The 19,604-nt window shown below is 48.4% G+C and overlaps 1 protein-coding gene across 1 annotated transcript; it reads left to right on the top strand.

The window, feature by feature from the left end:
• The first annotated feature begins 7,100 nt into the window (after positions 1-7,100).
• ARL10 (ADP ribosylation factor like GTPase 10) lies at positions 7,101-16,260 on the top strand. The gene is made up of 4 exons (XM_045530657.1): positions 7,101-7,364; positions 7,978-8,179; positions 11,147-11,322; positions 13,390-16,260. Exons 1-4 carry the CDS (start codon positions 7,182-7,184, stop codon positions 13,558-13,560), a joined length of 732 nt encoding a protein of 243 aa, XP_045386613.1. The 5' UTR covers positions 7,101-7,181; the 3' UTR covers positions 13,561-16,260.
• The last annotated feature ends 3,344 nt before the right edge of the window (positions 16,261-19,604 follow it).

Here is a 19,604-nt window from a genome sequence, read left to right as displayed (position 1 = left end):
GGCCAATATACACAAGTCAATCATATTCCTATATGTCATCATTGAACAATTGGAATTTGAAATTTTAAAAAATATATATAATTTACAATAGAGCCAAAGAAATTAAATACTTAGGTATAAAAATAACAAAATATATGCAGGATTTGTATGCTGAAAACACAAAACATTCATGAAATAAATCAAAGACCTAAATAAATGGAGACGTACCACGTTCATGAATTGTTAAGATGTCAGTGCCCCCCAATTTGATCTATAGATCAACACAATTCCAAGCAAAATCCCAGAAAGAGTTTATGTATTATCAATAAGCTTATTCTGAAATTTATGTGAAAAGAGCTGGGCACAGTGGCTCACACCTGTAGTCCCAGCTATTCGGCAGGCTGAGATGGGAGGATCACTTGAGCCCAGGAATTCGAGGCTGCAGTGCGCGGTGATTGCATCACTGTACTCCAGCCTGGGTGACAGAGCAAGACCTCTAAAAAAATTTTTTTTCTTTTTTTGAGACAGAGTCTCACTCTGTTGCCCAGGCTAGAGTGCCATGGCGTCAGCCTAGCTCACAGCAACCTCAAACTCCTGGGCTCAAGTGATCCTCCTGCCTCAGCCTCCCCAGTAGCTGGGACTACAGGCATGTGCCACCATGCCCGGCTAATTTTTCTATACATATTTTTAGCTGTCCAGATAATTTCTTTCTATTTTTAGCAGAGACGGCGTCTCGCTCTTGCTCAGGCTGGTCTCGAACTCCTGAGCCAAAACAATCCGCCCGCCTGTGCCTACCAGAGTGCTAGGATTACAGGCATGAGTCACCGTGCCGGGCAAAAAAAAATTTTTTTAACTGATATTTATGTGAACAGATAAAAGAACTAAACTAGTCAGAATAATTCTGAAAAAAAAAAAAAGTCGGGAAACTCACACTACCCATTTCCAAGACCTACTATAAAAGTTTAATAATCAAGACAGAAGCACAAAGGCAATTCAATGAAGAAAAGGATGGTCTTTTCCACAAATGGTGCTGGAGCAACTGGACATCCATATGCAAAAAAAAAAAAGAACCTTGACACTTTTTTCCCCCGAGAAAACACTATTTTCAGTGTTTTGACTATATACTCTGACAAGGGTATGGCTAACAATTCTGAAATTACATGTATACTAGGATAGAATAAATAAGTAAATACATTGTATGTACTAAGAACTAGGCTTCTCACTGTCAGAGAAAGAAGTTACAAATAAGTAAAGGGGGAAGGCTAGAATGAATCCTGTGGTGCTGAAATTGAGTCAGAGGTATCAGTATGAGCTCAAGTTTATCTTAATATATACGCAGATAGATAAGAAAAAAAGAGACGTGTGTATACATGAGCCAGTAGGCATACTTTCATTTCCTAGCTCTGTCCACTGAGAAGTCCTAGAAGTAGTGACATCCTAGTAGCAATGAGCATATTTAGCCCCCAGATCTTGGTCTCTAAATACTATTCTCCAATAAAAGGAACCAGAGCCCTTTGGATAACTATTTGATTCCAGTGCTAGGGCAGAAAAAATACAACATGAACCTGGAGCATTTTGCAATATCAGAAAGCAGAGAGTGCTAAAACATGGGGAGAGGGCATGTCAAAAAGACATAGGAGCCAACGTGAATGAGCTCCAATAGCCAAAGCTGGAACAATTTGAGCAACAAAGTAAATAATTACAGTATTGGATTATAACCCAAATTAAAATAAATATGCCTGAGTCCATACTGATAGAAACAAATGATTTAGGAATGGGTAAATACATACCTAACGGTACAATGCACACTATCTGGGGGATGGGCGCACTTTGACTCAAACAGTACAAAAGCAATTTATGTAACCAAAATGTTTGTACACCCATAATATTCTGAAACAAATTTTAAAAAGAAATCAATGATTTAATAAATAACAAATGGGGGAGCAGGGACAGATTCTAATTAATAAATGTATTAGTAATGAGAGAAGTAGAATATCTGCAGTAGAACACCGCAGTAATAATTGCCTCAAGCAAGACCCACCAACAGTAGTAGGTGAAAGTTTAAGGAGAAACAGGATATTTGCATTGCCTCAAAGTATCACCCCCAAGGTATTTATCAAGTACTATAGTGGTTTGAACAGATGTCCAGAAATTCTTTGCTACTTCTTCCTCCAGAAGGCAGAGAGTAAAACTCTTCCCCTTGAGTGTGGGCTGGACTTCATGATTTTCTTCTAACGGATAGAATATGGGAAGGGAAAAATGGTAAAGAACCTGGCAGACACAGCCTCACCCAAGTGCTCAAAGTTAACATCACCGCGAGTAAGACATATGGCTATAATGCAGCCCCTGCTATGAGGACCATAAGGGCACATCACCTCTGCAGTGCTCCTCCAAAAATCCAGAACCCCAGGCTAGTCATGGGAGAACACGAGACAAACCCAAACTGAGGGACATTCTACAAAATGTACTCTTCAAAAGCATCAAAGTCATCAAAGACAAAGAGACTGAAAAACTGTCACAGACTGGAGGAGCCTGAGGAGACGAACAACCAAATGCTATGGCAGTGTTCTGGATTAGATCCTACAGGAAAAAGACAGGAAAACTGGAAGTCTGAAAAAGTCTGTTGTTTAGTTAATAGCGTTACTACCATGTTAATTTCTTAGTTTTAGTAATTGTACCACGGTCATGTAAGATGTTTACATTAAGAGAAACAAGGTGAAAGGTATGCAGGGACTCCTCTCTCTCTCTCTCTCTCTTTCTCTCTCTCTCTCTCTTTTTCTTTAAGAGAAAGGTCTCCAGGATCTCGCTGTGTTGCTCAGGCTGGTCTTGAACTCTTGAGGCCATCCTTCCGCCTCAGCCTCCTGCATAGCTGGGATTACAGATGCAGCACCATGCCCAATGGAGCAACTTTCTGTACTGTCTTCTCTCTAAGTTTAAAATTATTTCAAAATAAAATGTTAAAAATAAGGTTGCTGGCCAGGCGCAGTGGCTCATGCCTATAATCCTAGCACTTTGGGAGGCCAAGGTGGGAGGATCGCTCGAGGCCAGGAGTTTGAGACCAGCCTGAGCAAGAGTGAGTTTCCATCTATATAAAAATAGAAAAATTAGCCGGTGTAGTGGTATGTGCCTGTACTCCCAGCTGCTCCAAAGGGTAAGGCAGGAGGTTGTTCAGGCCCAGGAGTTTGAGGTTATAGTGAGCTATGATGACGCCACTGAACTGTAGCCTGGGAGACAGACTGAGATCTTCTCTCAATAAAAAAATAAATAAATAAGGTTGTTGTGTGATTACCATGTTGAAGTCCCTTGTTTGGTTGTAAGAGACAGAAACCCAAGTTAGAAAGAGAAAAGGACAGAAAGAATTAGAGAGGAAAAGAAGGAAGGAATAGAGGGAGGGGGGAAGGCAGGGAGAGAGGAAGTTAGTTACAGAAGGATTAAACAAACATAAACCCTGGACCTTAGAAACAGCTGTATCCAGGGATGCAAATGGCACCAGGCTTCCAGGTCTACCTTCTACATCTTTGCTTTTTCCTGCTTGATGTCGGCCTCTTTGGCCTCAAAACATCTTTATAAGTAGGGAAAATGTCTGGTGAGTTTTACATTTGAAGCCACCATAGCTAGATAGATCTCAAGACCCTGGGTACCAAATTTTAAAATCCTAGTGAAAAGACTCTCTGGTCCAGCCTGACTCAAGTCACTACCCTTGGACTAATTATTTGTGCAAAGTGTCATATAAAAATATGGCAGGTCTTATGCTAATTAAGTAGTTGGGGGAATAGTCCTCAGGAGATGAAGATGGTTAGACGAATGTTTGTGTAGAGGTCCACTACACACCAGAACAGGACCTGCGACACAGCAGGTGATCATTAAATGTTTGCTCCCTCTGTCCTTCTTGCTCCAGCAGCAGAGACATGCAGAATTTACTCTGGTAGGGATGGGGAGCCGCTGAGGAATTTTAAGCTGAAAATGATGTCAGCTTTTCTTTTAGAAAGACCGCTCAGCAGCAATATGGAATTTGGACTGTATAAGGAAAATTGACAGTGCTTATTTTTGTAATTTAGTCATAAATTATAGAATATCCAAGTGAAGTTATGACTAAAGAGAAATTAACAGCATCCAAAGATGTATATACTGACTGATGGGACATTGCCTCCCTTTTTTTTTAAGAGAAGGTTGAGTGGCTCTGTTTTTACAATGGATATTGCATCAAGTTAAGTGGAAGCACAAAGTTAAAAATGAATGTAAGAGCAGGAATCGAAGCAAAAGGGGTGGACTGTGTGGGCCATTTGCCTGTTTGCTCGTAACTCCATTCCTTACCCTTCACCTGCTCTGTCTCCTATCTCAGGACTAACTCCTGCCAAGTCCATTTCCAAGGTTCCCGTGCCAGCTGAGTCCAGTTAATTTCACCTAGTGGCAGCCAATGGCAGGCAAAAGGAGGATGGAAAGGACTGATCAGAGAGAAGGGAGATCAAGAAGAGAATGTGTCACAGGAGACAAGGAGAGCAAGTGCACCTGATTCAATTCGGCAAACTTGTTAAGCATGAACTCTGGGCCCTCAGTCCTGTATGAAGCACATCGGACCCCAAGATGAAAAAAGCCTGGTCACCATCCTCAAGACAGGGGGACAGATAGGCAGGGTGACAGGATTCCAGCTGAGAAGACACAAGAGGATGGTTACCCACTCTGTGTCAGGACACAGGAAAGGTGAGGCAAGGCCAAATTAGACTTTGAAGAGCCCTCAGCTCTTACGGGATTAAGGCACTTTCCTTTGAAATGACAGAAAACTTAGATGACTGCCAAGATAAAATCCCTAGGTTCTTAGGGGTTTTTTGTTTGCCTTTTAATTTTCTGACTACAAAGTTCTGGATAAATTCGCTAGCACTAAACTTTTCTCTTTGGAGGCCTCATGCTCCTGTCTTGTCAGTGAGTTGATCCCTTGAGAACTGAGCTGGCGCCCTGCCAGGTTTTGGAAGCCATCTATTAACAGAAGCTTCCCAGGTATGCAGGTAGTGGAAGGAAATTTCAAGCAAAAGGACTGGCCAATGTGTGTAGTGGGCAGAGGGGTCTGCACACCTTCCCAGACTCCAGTTTGCTCGTGGAGGTAATTACACTACAACAGGCACTTTCAAGCTATTTTTTTATTACCACATCCCAAAGTAAGAAATATTTTTTACCTGGTGCCCCAGTACACACACACACACACACACACACACACACACACACACACACACAAGTTTCATGAAATGCTGGTATTTTCCACTCTATTCTTTTCTATTCTATTTCATTTTCTAATTTTAAAAGTCATAGTTGGTACCCACTAAACTGATTTCACAACTCACTAATGGTCTTGAACCACAGTTTGAAACCCATCTTAGGTGCTCTTCCCAAGCCTCAGTCACTCCTCCCTAGCAGAGTGATTTGTTTGAACAGAGATTTTAGGAGAAGGCAGGAGGCACACTCAACCCAGCTACTTCTGAGCACCCCTCCGGGCCCTGTCCACCTACAGAGGGTAGGTCAGGATGCTCCCTGCTTCCTGGAGAGGGGTCTGGCTCCGTACAGTCAGCAGGTGACATTTTTCTCTTCGTGTGGCTACCTACTGCATCTTCTCAATTAATTCTAAACGTTCAAGTGTTATTTATTAACCTGCTAAGATCCCAGCATTTAGCAGTGTTAAATGGTGCCAAGAGATTAAGCAAGGTAAGGGTGAATGCATTCCAACGGATGATCAACCAGGGGTTTGTTGGAGACACAAGTGAAAGTAGTTTCACTGAGTGGCTGGGGCAAGGAATAGGAAGTGCAAATTATCCAGAAGTGGGGCTGAAATGGACAGGAGAGAAAGGCAGTAACCATAGGGAGAAGCTGGTTTTCTGAAATGGAAGGGATCTTAGTATATGTGTAGGCTGCTAGAAAAGAGCTCACTGGGGAGAGGGGGAGCAATTTTATTCACTTATTTCTAAGTTAACCGCCCGGTCTACAAGATGGCTCGGAGCAGCTCACAATAAAAATATATTATGAAACAAGCGATAATATACTCTCCAGACATTCAGCGCCCTCCTCAGAGGTCCCAGTGGGATTCAGCCCGGAGGGTCTACAGCAGGGTCCTTGATGCTGCACCTTGTACACTGGCCTTTTTTTCTTCCTGTCCTGCCCTCCCCATATCCTCCTCCTGCCTCCATACATCACCCCCCAAACAAGCTACATGCACTGCCCCCCGAAGTGTTAATACAGAAATAAATTTTTCAAAAGAATCAGTGCTAGAAAAAGTGAGATATGGCTAAAAAGTCAAGGTGGGAGGAGAGGAGCACAGATGTGTAGCCAAAGGGCCCAGGGGAGCCGAATCAGAGCAGCGCACAGGGCGCAGATCCAAGGGCTCGGAGGAACTGGGCACTTAGGCCCTCCAGAGCCCTGAGCGCCTGAGGCCAGGTCTTCACCCATTTACCCCACAGCGTTCGTGCCATGGTGTCCCCCTCTTAAGAGTCAAAGGAACCCGACTGCTGTCCCTCAGGCCATTTCTCCCATTCCTCCTCCTTGTGCTACACGTGGAAGTCTTGTCGGTCGCTGGGTGGTGACCTAGGACAAGGTGGTCGGGTCTGAACATCTGATCCGTGGCCCTGCCTACTTCATCAGCCTGCCCAGGACCCGAAGACAACAAAATCCCTGGGGTCGGGAAGGCAGCCAAAGGAGGGTAGAGGCCGCTGGGAGTCAGGGACTCAGATTCTAGTCCTGCCTCTGCCACCCCATAGCCGTGTGATGCGGACGTACTGCTTCGATTTCCTCCCCTAGGACTTGAGGGATTCCCAGGAGATAGAACTCCTGGGTTTGAAAGCAGGCTGCACCAATGAACTACGGTGCACCTTGGTCCTCAGTTTCCCCTTCTGGGAAGTATGGTAAGGGGTAACCGAGAAGAGCCACGAGCTAACCCCTTGGCACCCACCCAGCAAGTGCTCGGTGGATGCCGTCTCCCGTCCCGCCACACCGCCTGTCGCGCCACACCGCACCTGCCAGGGAGCGGGAGGTCCCGCACGCCGGCCAGCGCCCCCACCGCGCCGCCGGCCCCGGGCGGCCTGCCGCGACAGCGGCGGTGCATTGTGGGGCTTGTAGTGCGGGGTGGCTTGGGTGGGTGGGCGCGGCCGCGGCAGTCGCAGCGGGGCCATCTTCGGCGGGCTTGGCCAGTGCCCTGCGCACCTGTGCCCCCCGCCTGCCCGATGGCGCCGCGGCCGCTGGGCCCCTTGGCCCTGGCGCTGGGCGGCGCTGCGGCCGTGCTCGGCTCGGTGCTCTTCATCCTCTGGAAGACCTACTTCGGCCGCGGCCGGGAGCGGCGCTGGGACCGCGGCGAGGCCTGGTGGGGCGCGGAGCCTGCCCGTCTCCCCGAGTGGGATGAGTGGGACGTGAGTGTCCGGCCGGGGCCGCGGGGCTGGGGGCCGGCCCGGGGCTGCGCCTCCGCGAGTGGCCGAGGGGTGTGACCGCGACCCTGCGAGCGCCAGAAGCGCCGGAGTCGGGGCTCGGCCGCCGCAGCCCGCAGGCCCCGCGCGGGCAGCCGGGCGGTCGCGGAGCCGGGGAACGCGGAGCCGGCGGGCGGGCGTGGCGCCGCCCTGCCACCAAGAGCCCCGGGCGCCGCAGCCTGCAGGGCGCGCGGGGCAGCAACCCCCGCGCCCCGCCGGCTGTGCCCGCGCCCGCCCGGCGCCTGCGCAGTGCGCGGCCGGGGAGGCCGGGATCGGGCCCGGCTAGGTGCGCGTTTCCCCGATTTCCCCCGGGACGTGCGGATGGTCTGGGGACGCTGAGGCTCCACGACGGTAAGGAATTTGTCCGAGGTCACTTAGGGAAATCCCGAAGATTAGGGCTTGGAATTCAGGACTCCAAAGGCAGCGCTTGTCCCATTCCTTCGGCTCATGCCTGCCCGGGACGCGGGGAGGGCGGGCGGGAGCGGTTTGGTGCCTTTGGTCTTCCCTTGGTAAGGGTCGGGCGGGAGGTCCCGGCCGCAGCCTGACCTCTGCCCCGCAGCCCGAGGACGAGGAGGACGAGGAGCCGGCGCTGGAGGAGCTGGAGCAGCGTGAGGTGCTGGTGCTGGGGCTGGACGGCTCTGGGAAGAGCACGTTCCTGCGCGTGCTGTCGGGAAAGCCGCTGCTGGAAGGCCACATACCCACCTGGGGCTTCAACTCTGTGCGGCTGTCCACCAAGGACTTCGAGGTGGACCTGCTAGAGAGTGAGCAGACACCCCACCCCTCTCCCCATTACCTCTGCTGGACCCAGGCCGGGATTCTTTGCGAGGGAGGGCGATTCCAAAATGCATGTCTAAGCAGGACACGTTCATGTACGAAATCCTTCTCACCCCTCCCTGGGACACAGGATATAGTCCAAGCTCTATTCTGGCATTTGGGGCCCTTCATGATGGGCACCTCCAACTTGGTTACCTGCCCTTCGCCCCTGCTGAAGCCCACACGTCTTTACATGCCAACAGCTAAAGTTTCATATGCCAAGCACTTGACATACTTAATAAAACCCTCCTAGCAACTCTGTATAACTAGAATTGGTTACTGCCCTCATTATATATATGAGGAAACTGAGGCCAAGCAAGTAGAATCATTTATCCAAGGTCACGCATTTTTCTAGTCTTCTAATGCAGGCTTAATGGCTCTAGGCCCTGACTGTTAAGCACCATGCTCCTTTGCTTGTTTTTGAAGGCTACCTGATGATCTCTTTCTTATCTCCTGTCCTTTGCATGCACTGTTCCCTCAGTCTGGAAAGCCCTTCTTCCTTTGACAAACTCCTACTCATCCTTCAGGATTCAGTTCAAACATGACATTCCTGTGAAGCCTTCCTGGCTTCCCTGCGAGGTTAAGGACTCCTCCTCTGGGCTTCCCTTCTGCTGCAGTATTTGCCATATACCAGCCTGTGTTCCTGACTAGGCCATGGGCTCTTTGGGCACAGAGAGGGCTGATCCGTCTGTGGCCCCAAGGGCCCAGCCCCAAATAGGTACTGGGAGAGCTTGTTGAGTATGTGATCTGAGAGGTTCTGAGTAACTCCTTGCTCTCAGTCCTAGGCTTCTTATTTTGGAAGAGGGTGACAGAGAGGGTATTGAGAGGGCAGCAGAACTTAGTCACTGATGTCTAGCTACAGGCTTGGTGGAGAGGGACAGGTGGACTTCCTGCTGGCCGGAGGACTTAGACCATAAAGACTGGGTGGGTTTAGTTAAGTGTTAGGTGGTGGATTCAGACTCGAGGTTCACTGTTGGCCTAAATGAGCTCAGTTCCTCTGGTCTAAGGCACTTGCTGCCTTCTCTGGCCTGATCCTGTCTTTCCTCCCTCACTGTAGCAAACGTTGACATTCACCTGGCCTTCTCTTCTTTCAGCAGGCTTTCTCTGGCTCCTTCTCTTGTGCCAGGGACACAGGTCAAGTGCGAGATCTGTGCTTAAGGCCTGGCAGAGACAGCTGCCCTCTTCCCCCAACCCTGGGAGAAGGGGATGGGTGTTGTCGTGTTACCTGAGGGTCTGACTGACTGGTAACAACCCAGGCTCAACATGGTCACTTGGCCTGGATTCAAACCCAGATCTCCCAATCAAGTCCTCGTGACAATCCCTTCTCCCATGACAACCCTTCACTGTGTTCCTCGACAGTGTCTATTGTGGGGCCCAACAGAGAATGGGTTCTTTGTAGGTGATTGATGGCTGAATGAATGAGTACAACGCTTTGATGACTCTCCCCTTCCCACAGCATCTATATCCAGCTTATCAGCTTTTTCTGTCAGCTGTGTCCTCTGATATGTTCTGTGTCTGTCCACTCCCCACCTCCACTGTTGCCTGCCTGGTCCAAGCCACTTCACTCTCAGTACTGTCTCACTGGTCCTCCTGGTTCTTCTGTCCCCAGTGTTAGCCAGAGGTATCTTTTAGAAACCCGTGTCAGATCATGTCACCCTAGGGGCTCCCCACAGCCTCACTGTGGCCTTTGGCCCTATGTGGCCCACCCTGGCCAGCCTCAGTCACGCCGTCCTCCCTCTCCCTCCAGCAGTGCCTCAGTTGCCCTGGCCTCCTTTCTGTTTCTCACACACTTCGAGCTTACTCTTCCCTCGGTCTGTAGTGCCTTCCCCTGCCACTCTCGTTGGCTAGCTCCTTCTCATCGTGCCAGACTCAGCTCACATGCCACCTCCTTGGGGAGACCTTCCCAGATTACCCAATCCAAGGCCAACCCCCACCCCAGCCACTTTCCCTTTTTCTGTTTTACTTCCTTCCTTTCTGAAATGTGTTTGTTATTGCCATGTCCATGGTAGGGAGGGAGGGAGCTCCTTGGGAGCAGGGCCCTGCCTGCCTCTCTCACCTCTGTATCCCCAGCACCCAGAGCAGTGCTTGGCACATAGTAAGCACTCAGTAAATACTTGTTGAGTGCCCGCTATGTGCCAGGCACTGTGCTGAGGGCTTTGGGGGGGTCCAGAGGTAAGTGCCTCTGACTCTCAGAGCTTAGAGTCCACAAGTGTCAGAAGCATAACCAGAAACACTAGGATGCAGGGTGACCAATGGGACTGTGCAGAAGGGCAGGGGGAACAGGAAGGCAACCCAGGTTGGGGGTGCTGCATGGGCAACCACGGATTGAGTATGGTATTTCCAAGGGAAGAGAACGGGATGACAAGATTGAATGGGGAGACCGAATGGAGGATGGCTGTGCCTAGGCAGGGCAGAGGGTCCTGACTTTCCTAGACTTTAGGACTCCCGGCTACTGATCACAGCCACCACTGATCTAGGTGGAAGCTAGGAACTGGCAAGAGGCAAGGCAGCCTGGGAGAAAGAACTGAAAAGTACCATTTATTGAGCACCTACAAGGGCTGTCCGAAAAGTCTCCAACGGATACATGGGTACAATGGCTGGATACCTTTCGGACAGCCCTGGTATATGTCAGCCCTGTGAAAGGTACATTGCATGTTGTACCTTTGGGTTACTGCAACCTGTTAGGTAAGTTCAGTGGGGAAGAGACTGGTGCTCAAAGATAGGGACTTGCCCTAGGAGACCCAGCTGTCAGAGCTGGAGCTAAACCCAGGTCTGATTGGCCCTGGAACCTGTGGTCTTTTCCATGCCCTGGCTGGCGGAACCTTGGGAAGCTGGAAGTAGGGTGGAGTTGGGGGGCTGTGGGTAGGGAGCCAGGGCCCAGGGAAGCTCTGAACTGGCCCCTGGCCTCTCCTCAGTTGGTGGCAGCCAGAACCTGCGCTTCTACTGGAAGGAGTTTGTGAACGAGGTGGACGTACTGGTGTTTGTGGTGGACTCAGCGGACCGGCTGCGACTGCCTTGGGCCCGGCAGGAGCTACACAAACTGCTGGACAAGGACCCTGACCTGCCTGTCGTCGTGGTGGCCAACAAGCAGGTGACAGCCATGAGAGGGAACCTCAGGCCAGTTGGACTTCAACTCAGAGCTGCCTAGGCAGGGGTGGGAACACTGTAGAGGGATCTGGGTCTTTGCTGTGGCCTGGGGAGGTTGGCTGAGATTTTGTCCCCACCTCTTCTACCTGTGCTATTTCCTTATCCCTGCCTCTGTCTTGCTTCTTCTTTGCCTCCCTATTACTTGTCACCCTGGAAAGACAAGAAAAATAATTACTAAGTACCTATTATATACCAGAGATGGTTTGAATGACATTTCTTACGATGCTTCTGTTGACCCTACAAGGTATGAGATGCTATTCCCATTTCACAAATTTGGAATCTGAAGCTCAGAGAGGTTTTGTGACCTCGCCAAGGTTGTACACCTCGAGAGTAGTGGAATTGGGTTGTCTGACTCCAAACCTGCACCTTTTTCCCTCTGCTGTGCCTTTGCAACTTTTGGCTCTATGCCAGAAGACTAAAACTGGGGAGTGATGGGAAGTAGAACAGGTTAACTAAACAATAACTAACGTTTGTTGTGTGCTTACAGTGTGCCAGACACAGTGCTGAGCACCTGACACTCATGACCCCACTGCAGTCCTACAGAAACCCCAGGGGAGGCCCTGCTGTTATCCTGAAATGCCTGAAGTTACAGCTAGTGTGTGGCAAAGCCAGGACTTAAACTCAGATTTTCCTCAGACTTCCTGCTCTTAACCACCACACTCTGCCTCTCCTGAGTGCCAGAGAGTTGCCTGGGGCCCAGCAGCCCTCAGGGGAATGGGCCTGGGTCCCATTCCCAATACCAGATGAAACTGCCGCAGCCACAGAGCCCTGCCATGCCTCCTGTGGCCGATGCCCATGTGGCTCTGAGAGCTGTGGGACGTGTTCCTGCCCTGGCTTGGGGAGAAACTGTGTATCTTCGACTTCAGATTCCCCGTGCCTGTCCTTTATAAATAGGGTGACCGTATGTCCTGGTCTGCCCAGGACGGTCCCCATATATGCCTGTTGTTCTGGTATCACTCTTAATAGTGCCCACTTTGAGCCTCAAGTACCCTGGTTTGGACAATAAATCCCTATTTATAAACTGTAGCAGTTTTGAACCTATAGGAGACAACACTGAAGGTCTAGTATTCTGTGAGTTGCTCCAAGAAGAATCATTTTAATCTTGGGCCAGGGTTGAAATCAAAATGTACCATCGCCAGCCATGCTGTGTAGTGGCCTCTTTTTCCTCCAGCTCGCTTCTTGTCTGGAAGTGACCCTGCTGTGCGATCTCTCCACTGTTGCGTTTAGGAAACTGAGCTCAGATTCCTATAAGGACCAAAAGCTTGGTTCTCGAACCGACCTGGGTGGGAACCTGACTCTGCCACTTACCACTGTTACCTTGGCTTAACAACTTTACCTCCCTGACCTAAATTCCTCACCAGTTCAGTGTGGACTGTGAGAATTAAATCAGACTAGGTATAAAAGTGCCTGTCAGGCCGGGCGCAGTGGCTCACGCCTGTAATCCTAGCCCTCTGGGAGGCCGAGGCGGGTGGATCGCTGGAGGTCAGGAGTTCGAGACCAGCCTGAGCGAGACCCCGTCTCTACTAAAAATAGAAATAAAAATTATCTGCACAACTAAAAATATATATAGAAAAAATTAGCCGGGCATGGTGGCACATGCCTGTAGTCCCAGCTACTCGGGAGGCTGAGGCAGGAGGATCACTTAAGCCCAGGAGTTTGAAGTTGCTGTGAGCTAGGCTGACACCACAGCACTCACTCTAGCCCGGGCAACACAGCGAGACTCTCTCTCAAAAAAAAAAAAAAGTGCCTGTCACAACACCTGACACATAGGAAGTACTCTGTTTCTTACCGCAGTGGCCGATGGTGCAGTGGAGAGGCTGGTACAAGGAGAGTCAGAGATGAGGGAGAGAACGCTGAGTTCAGCCCATGGGGTCCAGAGGCTGCTTCTGGGAACTTGGGCCCTGCTATTTCCTAGGGTGGCCTAAGAACAGTCTATTCGTGGATGACAGCTGGGACTGTGCTGGGAAACACTGTCAGCTGTGTTCTGACTGCCTTCTGTGTGTCATGCCAGGACCTGAGCGAGGCCATGAGTGTGGTGGAGCTGCAGCAGGAGCTGGGCCTGCAGGCCGTTGCCACCCAGCGGGAGGTTTTCCTCCTAGGAGCCAGCATTGCCCCTGCAGGACCTGCAGAAGCACCCGGCACTGTACACATCTGGAAACTGCTCCTGGAGCTTCTCTCCTAGGCCGGGGTCTACTTCCTCACACCCAGCCCTGGGGACCGCAGATCCACTGCTGCTTCTGCTGCTTCGTTGCCAGCCTGGGCCTGGGGCAAAAGCCAGGTGGCAGCACTTCCCTCCTCCCCTTCTTGCCCTCTCAAGAGCAGGGCCTGGGCAAGGCCAAGAACCGTGCACATGCCTTCCTGAGGAGGTGGCCGTGAGGCTGAAGCAGGGAGGTGGATGAGACAGAGTGGGAGAGGATGGTGTCTGGCTCGTTCCAGGCTGGAGGGTGGATCCCCTCTCTTGTCTGTACAGCGGGATGCTCCATGGGTTCAAGCCTCACCTCCCTGCCGGTCCTTGTGGTTGAAGAACCAGTGTAGGTATCAGAAATACTCTAGAGCCCCAAGGTCTCCCAGTCTAGACTGTTCTCTCCTGGTGGCTTTCTGCCCTTCTCACGTGGGCAGCTTCTGGGTGGTACACAGTGAGCCCTTGCACCCAGTCCTGCATTGTACAGCCCCAGCTCTGCCTAACTGGTTTGTGGCCTTGTGCAATCTCTGCCTCTCTGGCCCTGGGGCCGTCATTTTTAAAGGGAGGTGATTTCCACATTTTTTTCTAGTTTGGAGATGTATTTCCCAGCCATGGAGATACGCAGTGCTAGGATGAACCCGGAGATCCTAGCAAGGAGCTCTCTGAAGACCTCCCTGCTTCCCCCTGGGCCAAGGCCTGGCCTGCCAGCTGTACTTGACTACAGAGTAAGTGAGTGGTATTCATCCACCAAATAGAACAAGTGAAGGCTGGTTCTTTTTTCCTTAATCTGGAGACAAGCTGCTGCTCTTGTACTAACCGTGCCGATGCCCGTGTTTACATAAGTCTGGGAAGGAAGGAGCTTGTGTCCCTGGGAAGAAGACTGTCAATTGGACCTTGGCATTAGCCTCAGAACTGCATTTTATTTATTTATTTATAAAAAGAACAGGCCAAAGTTCTAGGCTTTGTTTCTAGGTGCTGTTATCAAAACCCCAGATGATTGTCATAGAAAATTTGGAACTTTGAGGAAAATAGCTGGAATCATGAATGACAGTGAGATAACCTACAGTTGTCAATGGGGACAAAACTGTAGGCTTCCCCCGACCAGCCCTAGCCTTTGAGGCTATAATTGATATCCTAACAGTTCACGTTGCTTCACGGGAACTTAAACTCTGCCACTGGTGCAGTATGCTGAAGGGACGCAGACCTGTTCTGAGTGGATAACAAATGACTCTGGAAGAGGAATTTTCCATCGTGTGAATCCAGGTAAAAAGATGAAAAAAAGTGTTTCTTCATGTGACTCCAAAGGACAAGAATAGCAGACCAGCCAACAAGGTGGCCTTGGGCACATCACTCAGCCTTTCTGGACCCATTTATTCCCCAGCAAAAGCAAAGATGGACTGAATTTCTGGGGTTCTTGTCAGTGCACATTCCGTGGTTCTCCTGTGCTTGGTGATAAGCCAGTTTAAGGACCGTCTCTGTATCGACCCTCAGTGTTGTACAGGCAAAACAAAGAGCCTGTTTTCTGTCAGCGGCCACCAAATAATCAACAGCCACGAATGGATTTTTTTTTAAGAGGGGCTATCCAGCTCAATTTGCTTTCTAGTTGAGAATAGAGATTGTGTGCCTTCATTTCCTTTGACATTTACCTGGAATGCTTCAGTTCCATAGCGCAGCCAGTGGAGGAAGAGGCACCAAGCAGGCAGGTAGGCGGGAAGCTCCAAAGTCCAGAGTGTGATCATTGGAAGAGTGGCCAGCTGCGCTCTTGGGCTGCAGGTACATCGGAGTAGAGTCACTGTTCTTTGAAATGCCGATTCACTTTCTGCAGTAAGAAATGATTTATCTGCTTTTATATTAAAAATTTAGGGAATGACTTCGGTTTTAGAGTAACCTTTGAAACTTTGCTGGCAACTTTTCACTTTGTCATTGGAAGGGTAAGAAACTATACACCTTTGTTCTGTGAACTCCTCCTTTTTCTCCATTGCTTGAAGAAAAACCGTAAAAGAAAAACCTTAGACAATTTAACTTTAATGGAGCTTAATTGAGCAGAAACTTCATGAACTGGGTAGCACGCAGGACCCAAAGCAGTTCAGAATGCCCCGTTCCACAATGTGTGCAGGATGTATTTATAGCCAGAGAAAGGGAAACGACATACAGAGACAGCCTGATTCCCCGCAGTCTGGCGTTTGCCTTACTTGGATATGTTTGGCAGCCTAGCCTGCAATTGTCCCAAGGTTCACTGCTATGATTGGCTGAAACTTGGCTACTTGCTATAAGAGCATGCTTTTAGATGAGTTTATGGCTCACTATGTACTGAGGCAGCTTTAAGCCAAACTTAATTCAGTTTAATGATTTCCCCCTCTTTTGGTTAGCCTCTCAATTTTGATTGACTGACACCACCTCCTGTCACCATCGTCATGGACTTTTTGATCTCAGTATGGAATTCAAAGTTTACAATGTTAAATTAGATGATTCTTTGTGTCTTTATGTTTTTGTAATTCTAACTGAAATGAGACCATTTGAGATACAAAGGATGGGTGCAGATGAGTATTTAAGACTGCAACACATCAGTGAGGCCATGATGATGGCTCTCAGGAGGATAACACCAAGAGCTGAAGTACATTCCTTAACAGGAGTCTCCACAAACCAAACTGATCAGAATCAAACAACTCAAATTCAGACGATAAAAATAGTTCAACAGTATTCAAGCTCTATTGGTCATAGTCTTTCTTTGGGGTATAAAGGTGTTTAAGGACCATTGTTTGCTGTAAAGTGGCTCGATTTAAAGAGGTTTTCATTTTTGTGGTCAGCCTAGTAAGGCAGGCCATGGATCTGGAGACCCACTAAAAGAAACATAAAGATTGGAAAACTTTGAATAGTCAAGCTTGCTATCTACCACTCAGGATGCCCACAGGCCAACTGCTAGCTGTTCTGCAAACATGTTGTTTGTTCCTTTCCCCTTAATATTTCCTTAATATATTCCGTGGCAGTATCTAGAGAAAGAGCAGTTATCAGCCTTTTTTTTTTTTTTTTTTTGAGACAGAGTCTCACTCTGTTGCCCGGGCTAGAGTGCCGTGGTGTCAGCCTAGCTCACAGCAACCTCAAACTCCTGGGCTCAGGCAGTCCTCCTGCCTCAGCCTCCCTAATAGCTGGGACTACAGGCATGCGCCACCATGCCCGGCTAATTTTTCTATGTATATTTTTAGCTGTCCAGATAATTTCTTTTTATTTTTAGTAGAGACGGAGGTCTCACTCTTGCTCAGGCTGGTCTCGAACTCCTGAGCTCAAACAATCCACCTGCCTCTGCCTAACAGAGTGCTAGGATTACAGGAGTGAGCCACCGCGCCTGGCCCACCATTTTTTAAATTAAGATTCCTGTAGTAGTGAATCGGGGAAGATAAGCATGGCATTCAGTTTTGTTCAGCAGCATACCCAAGCCCCCAGCTTGAGCAGAGAGCACGAAAGCTGCATGAGGTTCAACTAAGTGTTTTTATTGAATACCCATGTTCTCATCCATCTGTCAGAGGGTGGCCTCTACCTGTGTGAGTCCCTGAGAGGCCTAATTGGCTACAAAACCCAAAACTTTTTCCAATTTACACATTAGCTTTAAATTCCATACAACCAGCAGTCACCCCACTGCCACCAAGAATGAGTCCCCAACTACCCCATTGGAACTTTTCCTCAGTGGAAATTAAATTATCTTCATCTATTTCAAGGTTGGTACTAATCTCAGTTATTGGCCACTTTGACCTCTGATTACGGGAAATATGGAAACGGTCAGGGAAAGCTATCCGGAAGGCAGGAGTTGAGCCAGGCCAAATAGCAAGATCTGAATCAGGGAGGAAGCAGAACAGAGTGAGCAAATTCTCCGCAGACCTAATAGGTGCCCTCTGCAGCTGGAAAAGGGCTGTCGAGTGGTGGTGGAGCAGGGGTCAGTTATGCTCACTGATAAGTCTGTCGAGCTCCTGAACAAAGAGCAGTGGGAAACCTGCTCTTATGTGGTCCCTGCATAGCATGCTGTAAGAATGTATAGCCACATCCAGTGGGAAGAGACCCTACTGGATTGAATCCAGTGACATTATATAAGCAACTGCTTGTGCCACTCAGGTAGTTCCCAGGTCCTGAAAGTGCAATGCCAGGAAGCACAGTAGACCTTGTGTAGGCAACACCTGGACAGGTTTTCCATGTTTGGCAGTTATTAATTGGAGAGGTCAGGGTATTGCTTCTAGCAAGCATAGGAAAACAAGTAGTAGTGATGTTTAGAATATCAAGAATAACATTCCACTCTTCCTTTGGGGTTTCAGGGTGATTCTCACTGGGAACATGGAGAGGCACTGGCATTAATGAAATTGTTTCCTGATATTTTTGACATTAGCTCACAGACTCAACAGCTATTCTGGTTGCTTAGTAGAGCATAAACCTTTCCTAAACCCACCCCCAGATTATGGTTCCCGTAAGGAAAGGAAAAGGACTAGGGAGGTGGGAAATAGGAAAAAAAATAAGGTTTTCGTGTTGGCAGAGAAGTCTTGACCCATGACCTTGCGTAAGCCATCCACATTGGGGATGCTGTCTGCTTCTGGGGAAGACACCCCTGGTCAGCTTTTCCTTAAAATCTCCAACAGGTTTACAGTTCCAGGAGTCTGGAGGTACCCCTTGAGTTGTGAGATATGGACTCAGGGTTCAAGGCCCTTAATTTATTGCAATGTGAGTAATAAGAACTTAGTATATGGTCCCTAAGGGCAGTTTTTCTCTGATGTCCCCTCCAGAAGGCCCAGTCTTGGGTTCCAGATGATGAATGGTTTGATTGTACTCAGTTGGTGGGTTACGGAAAGTTTTCATCTTGGGAAAACATATGTTGACATAATGCATTAAAGCCTTGCAGTATTTAGTCATATCAGAGTTTAGGAGAGTGGGAGTTACACGAAGTTCTGTTACTTGGAGCGTAAGCCTTTCAGTGACTATTTCATAAGGGATCTGTCTGTGTTCCCCAGTGGGAGTGGAGCTGACTGTCATCAAAGCTAATACCAAGGCAATCCAATCGATTCAGTTAATTTTGCCAATTTCAGTTTTAAAATGTCATTTGTCCTTTAGACCTTTTCAGAAGACTGAGGGTGATAGGGACAATGGTCATGCCATTGTGTTTGTAACAGCTTATTCAGCTGCTTTATAATTGGTCCAGTAAAATGGGTTCCTCTATCACTGGAGATTTTTCCAGAGATGCCCCTTAACGGAAACACATTTTCTTATAACTTCTTAGCTACTGTCATAGCATCAGCTTTCCTACATGGGAAAGCTTCTATGCAACCAGAAAGCTTTGTTCTTTATATTACAAGAACATACTGACACCACATTGAAGGTGCCAGTTGAATGAAGTCCATCTGTAAATGTTCAAATGGTCCATTAGGTGGAAATACACCACGTGGAGTTTTTATCATCTTCCCAGGATTAGGGGTTTGACAAACCAAATATTGGTTATAACCCATTTTAGCAATTTTAGAACAGTCACCCACCAATATTCTTTATAATTTGGATCATTTTGTTTGTTCCATGATGAATTATGGAGCACACAGCTTTTAACAGTGGAAGCTTCAAGGACTCAGAAAGTACCAGGTGGCCATCTGGGCCCTCTGTGTGTCCATATTTAACATTAAATTTATATCCTTCCAGATACCAATTTTGTTTTTCTAAATCAGGTGCATTGCACCATTTATTAGGTAGGTCATCATAAGAGAGTTGACCTGGATCAGTCTTACAGAGTTCATTGAAATTGCATATTCTAACCATTTCAGGACTAACTGGTTTAGCTGGAAAATCTGCCAGGGCATTCCCTTGATACTCAGATTCAGTTTTACAGGTGTGGGCTTCAGTCTTAATATTAGCAGTTTGGGATGGCAACAGGATAGTAGAAAGGAGTTCAAGCACTTTGAGTCTGTTTTGTTTTGTTTGTTTTTAAGCCTACAACACCCAGTATTCCCATGTGGTCTTCCGTCCAAGTACTAATCAGGCCTGACCCTGCTTAGCTTATGAGATCAAACAAGATCAGTGTC

This window comes from Lemur catta, chromosome 18 (genome assembly GCF_020740605.2).
Source record: "Lemur catta isolate mLemCat1 chromosome 18, mLemCat1.pri, whole genome shotgun sequence".
NCBI lineage: Eukaryota > Metazoa > Chordata > Mammalia > Primates > Lemuridae > Lemur > Lemur catta.
Note: the sequence above shows the minus strand (reverse complement) of the source record. Positions and strands in the feature narration are given on the sequence as shown.

Excerpts from the sequence above, each read along its gene's own strand:
- ARL10 (XM_045530657.1), top strand. The coding sequence starts at position 7,182 with ATGGCGCCGCGGCCGCTGGGCCCCTTGGCCCTGGCGCTGGGCGGCGCT. Across the intron at positions 8,180-11,146 it reads CGAGGTGGACCTGCTAGAGA|TTGGTGGCAGCCAGAACCTG; the intron begins GTGAGCAGACAC and ends GCCTCTCCTCAG. Across the intron at positions 11,323-13,389 it reads TCGTGGTGGCCAACAAGCAG|GACCTGAGCGAGGCCATGAG; the intron begins GTGACAGCCATG and ends GTGTCATGCCAG.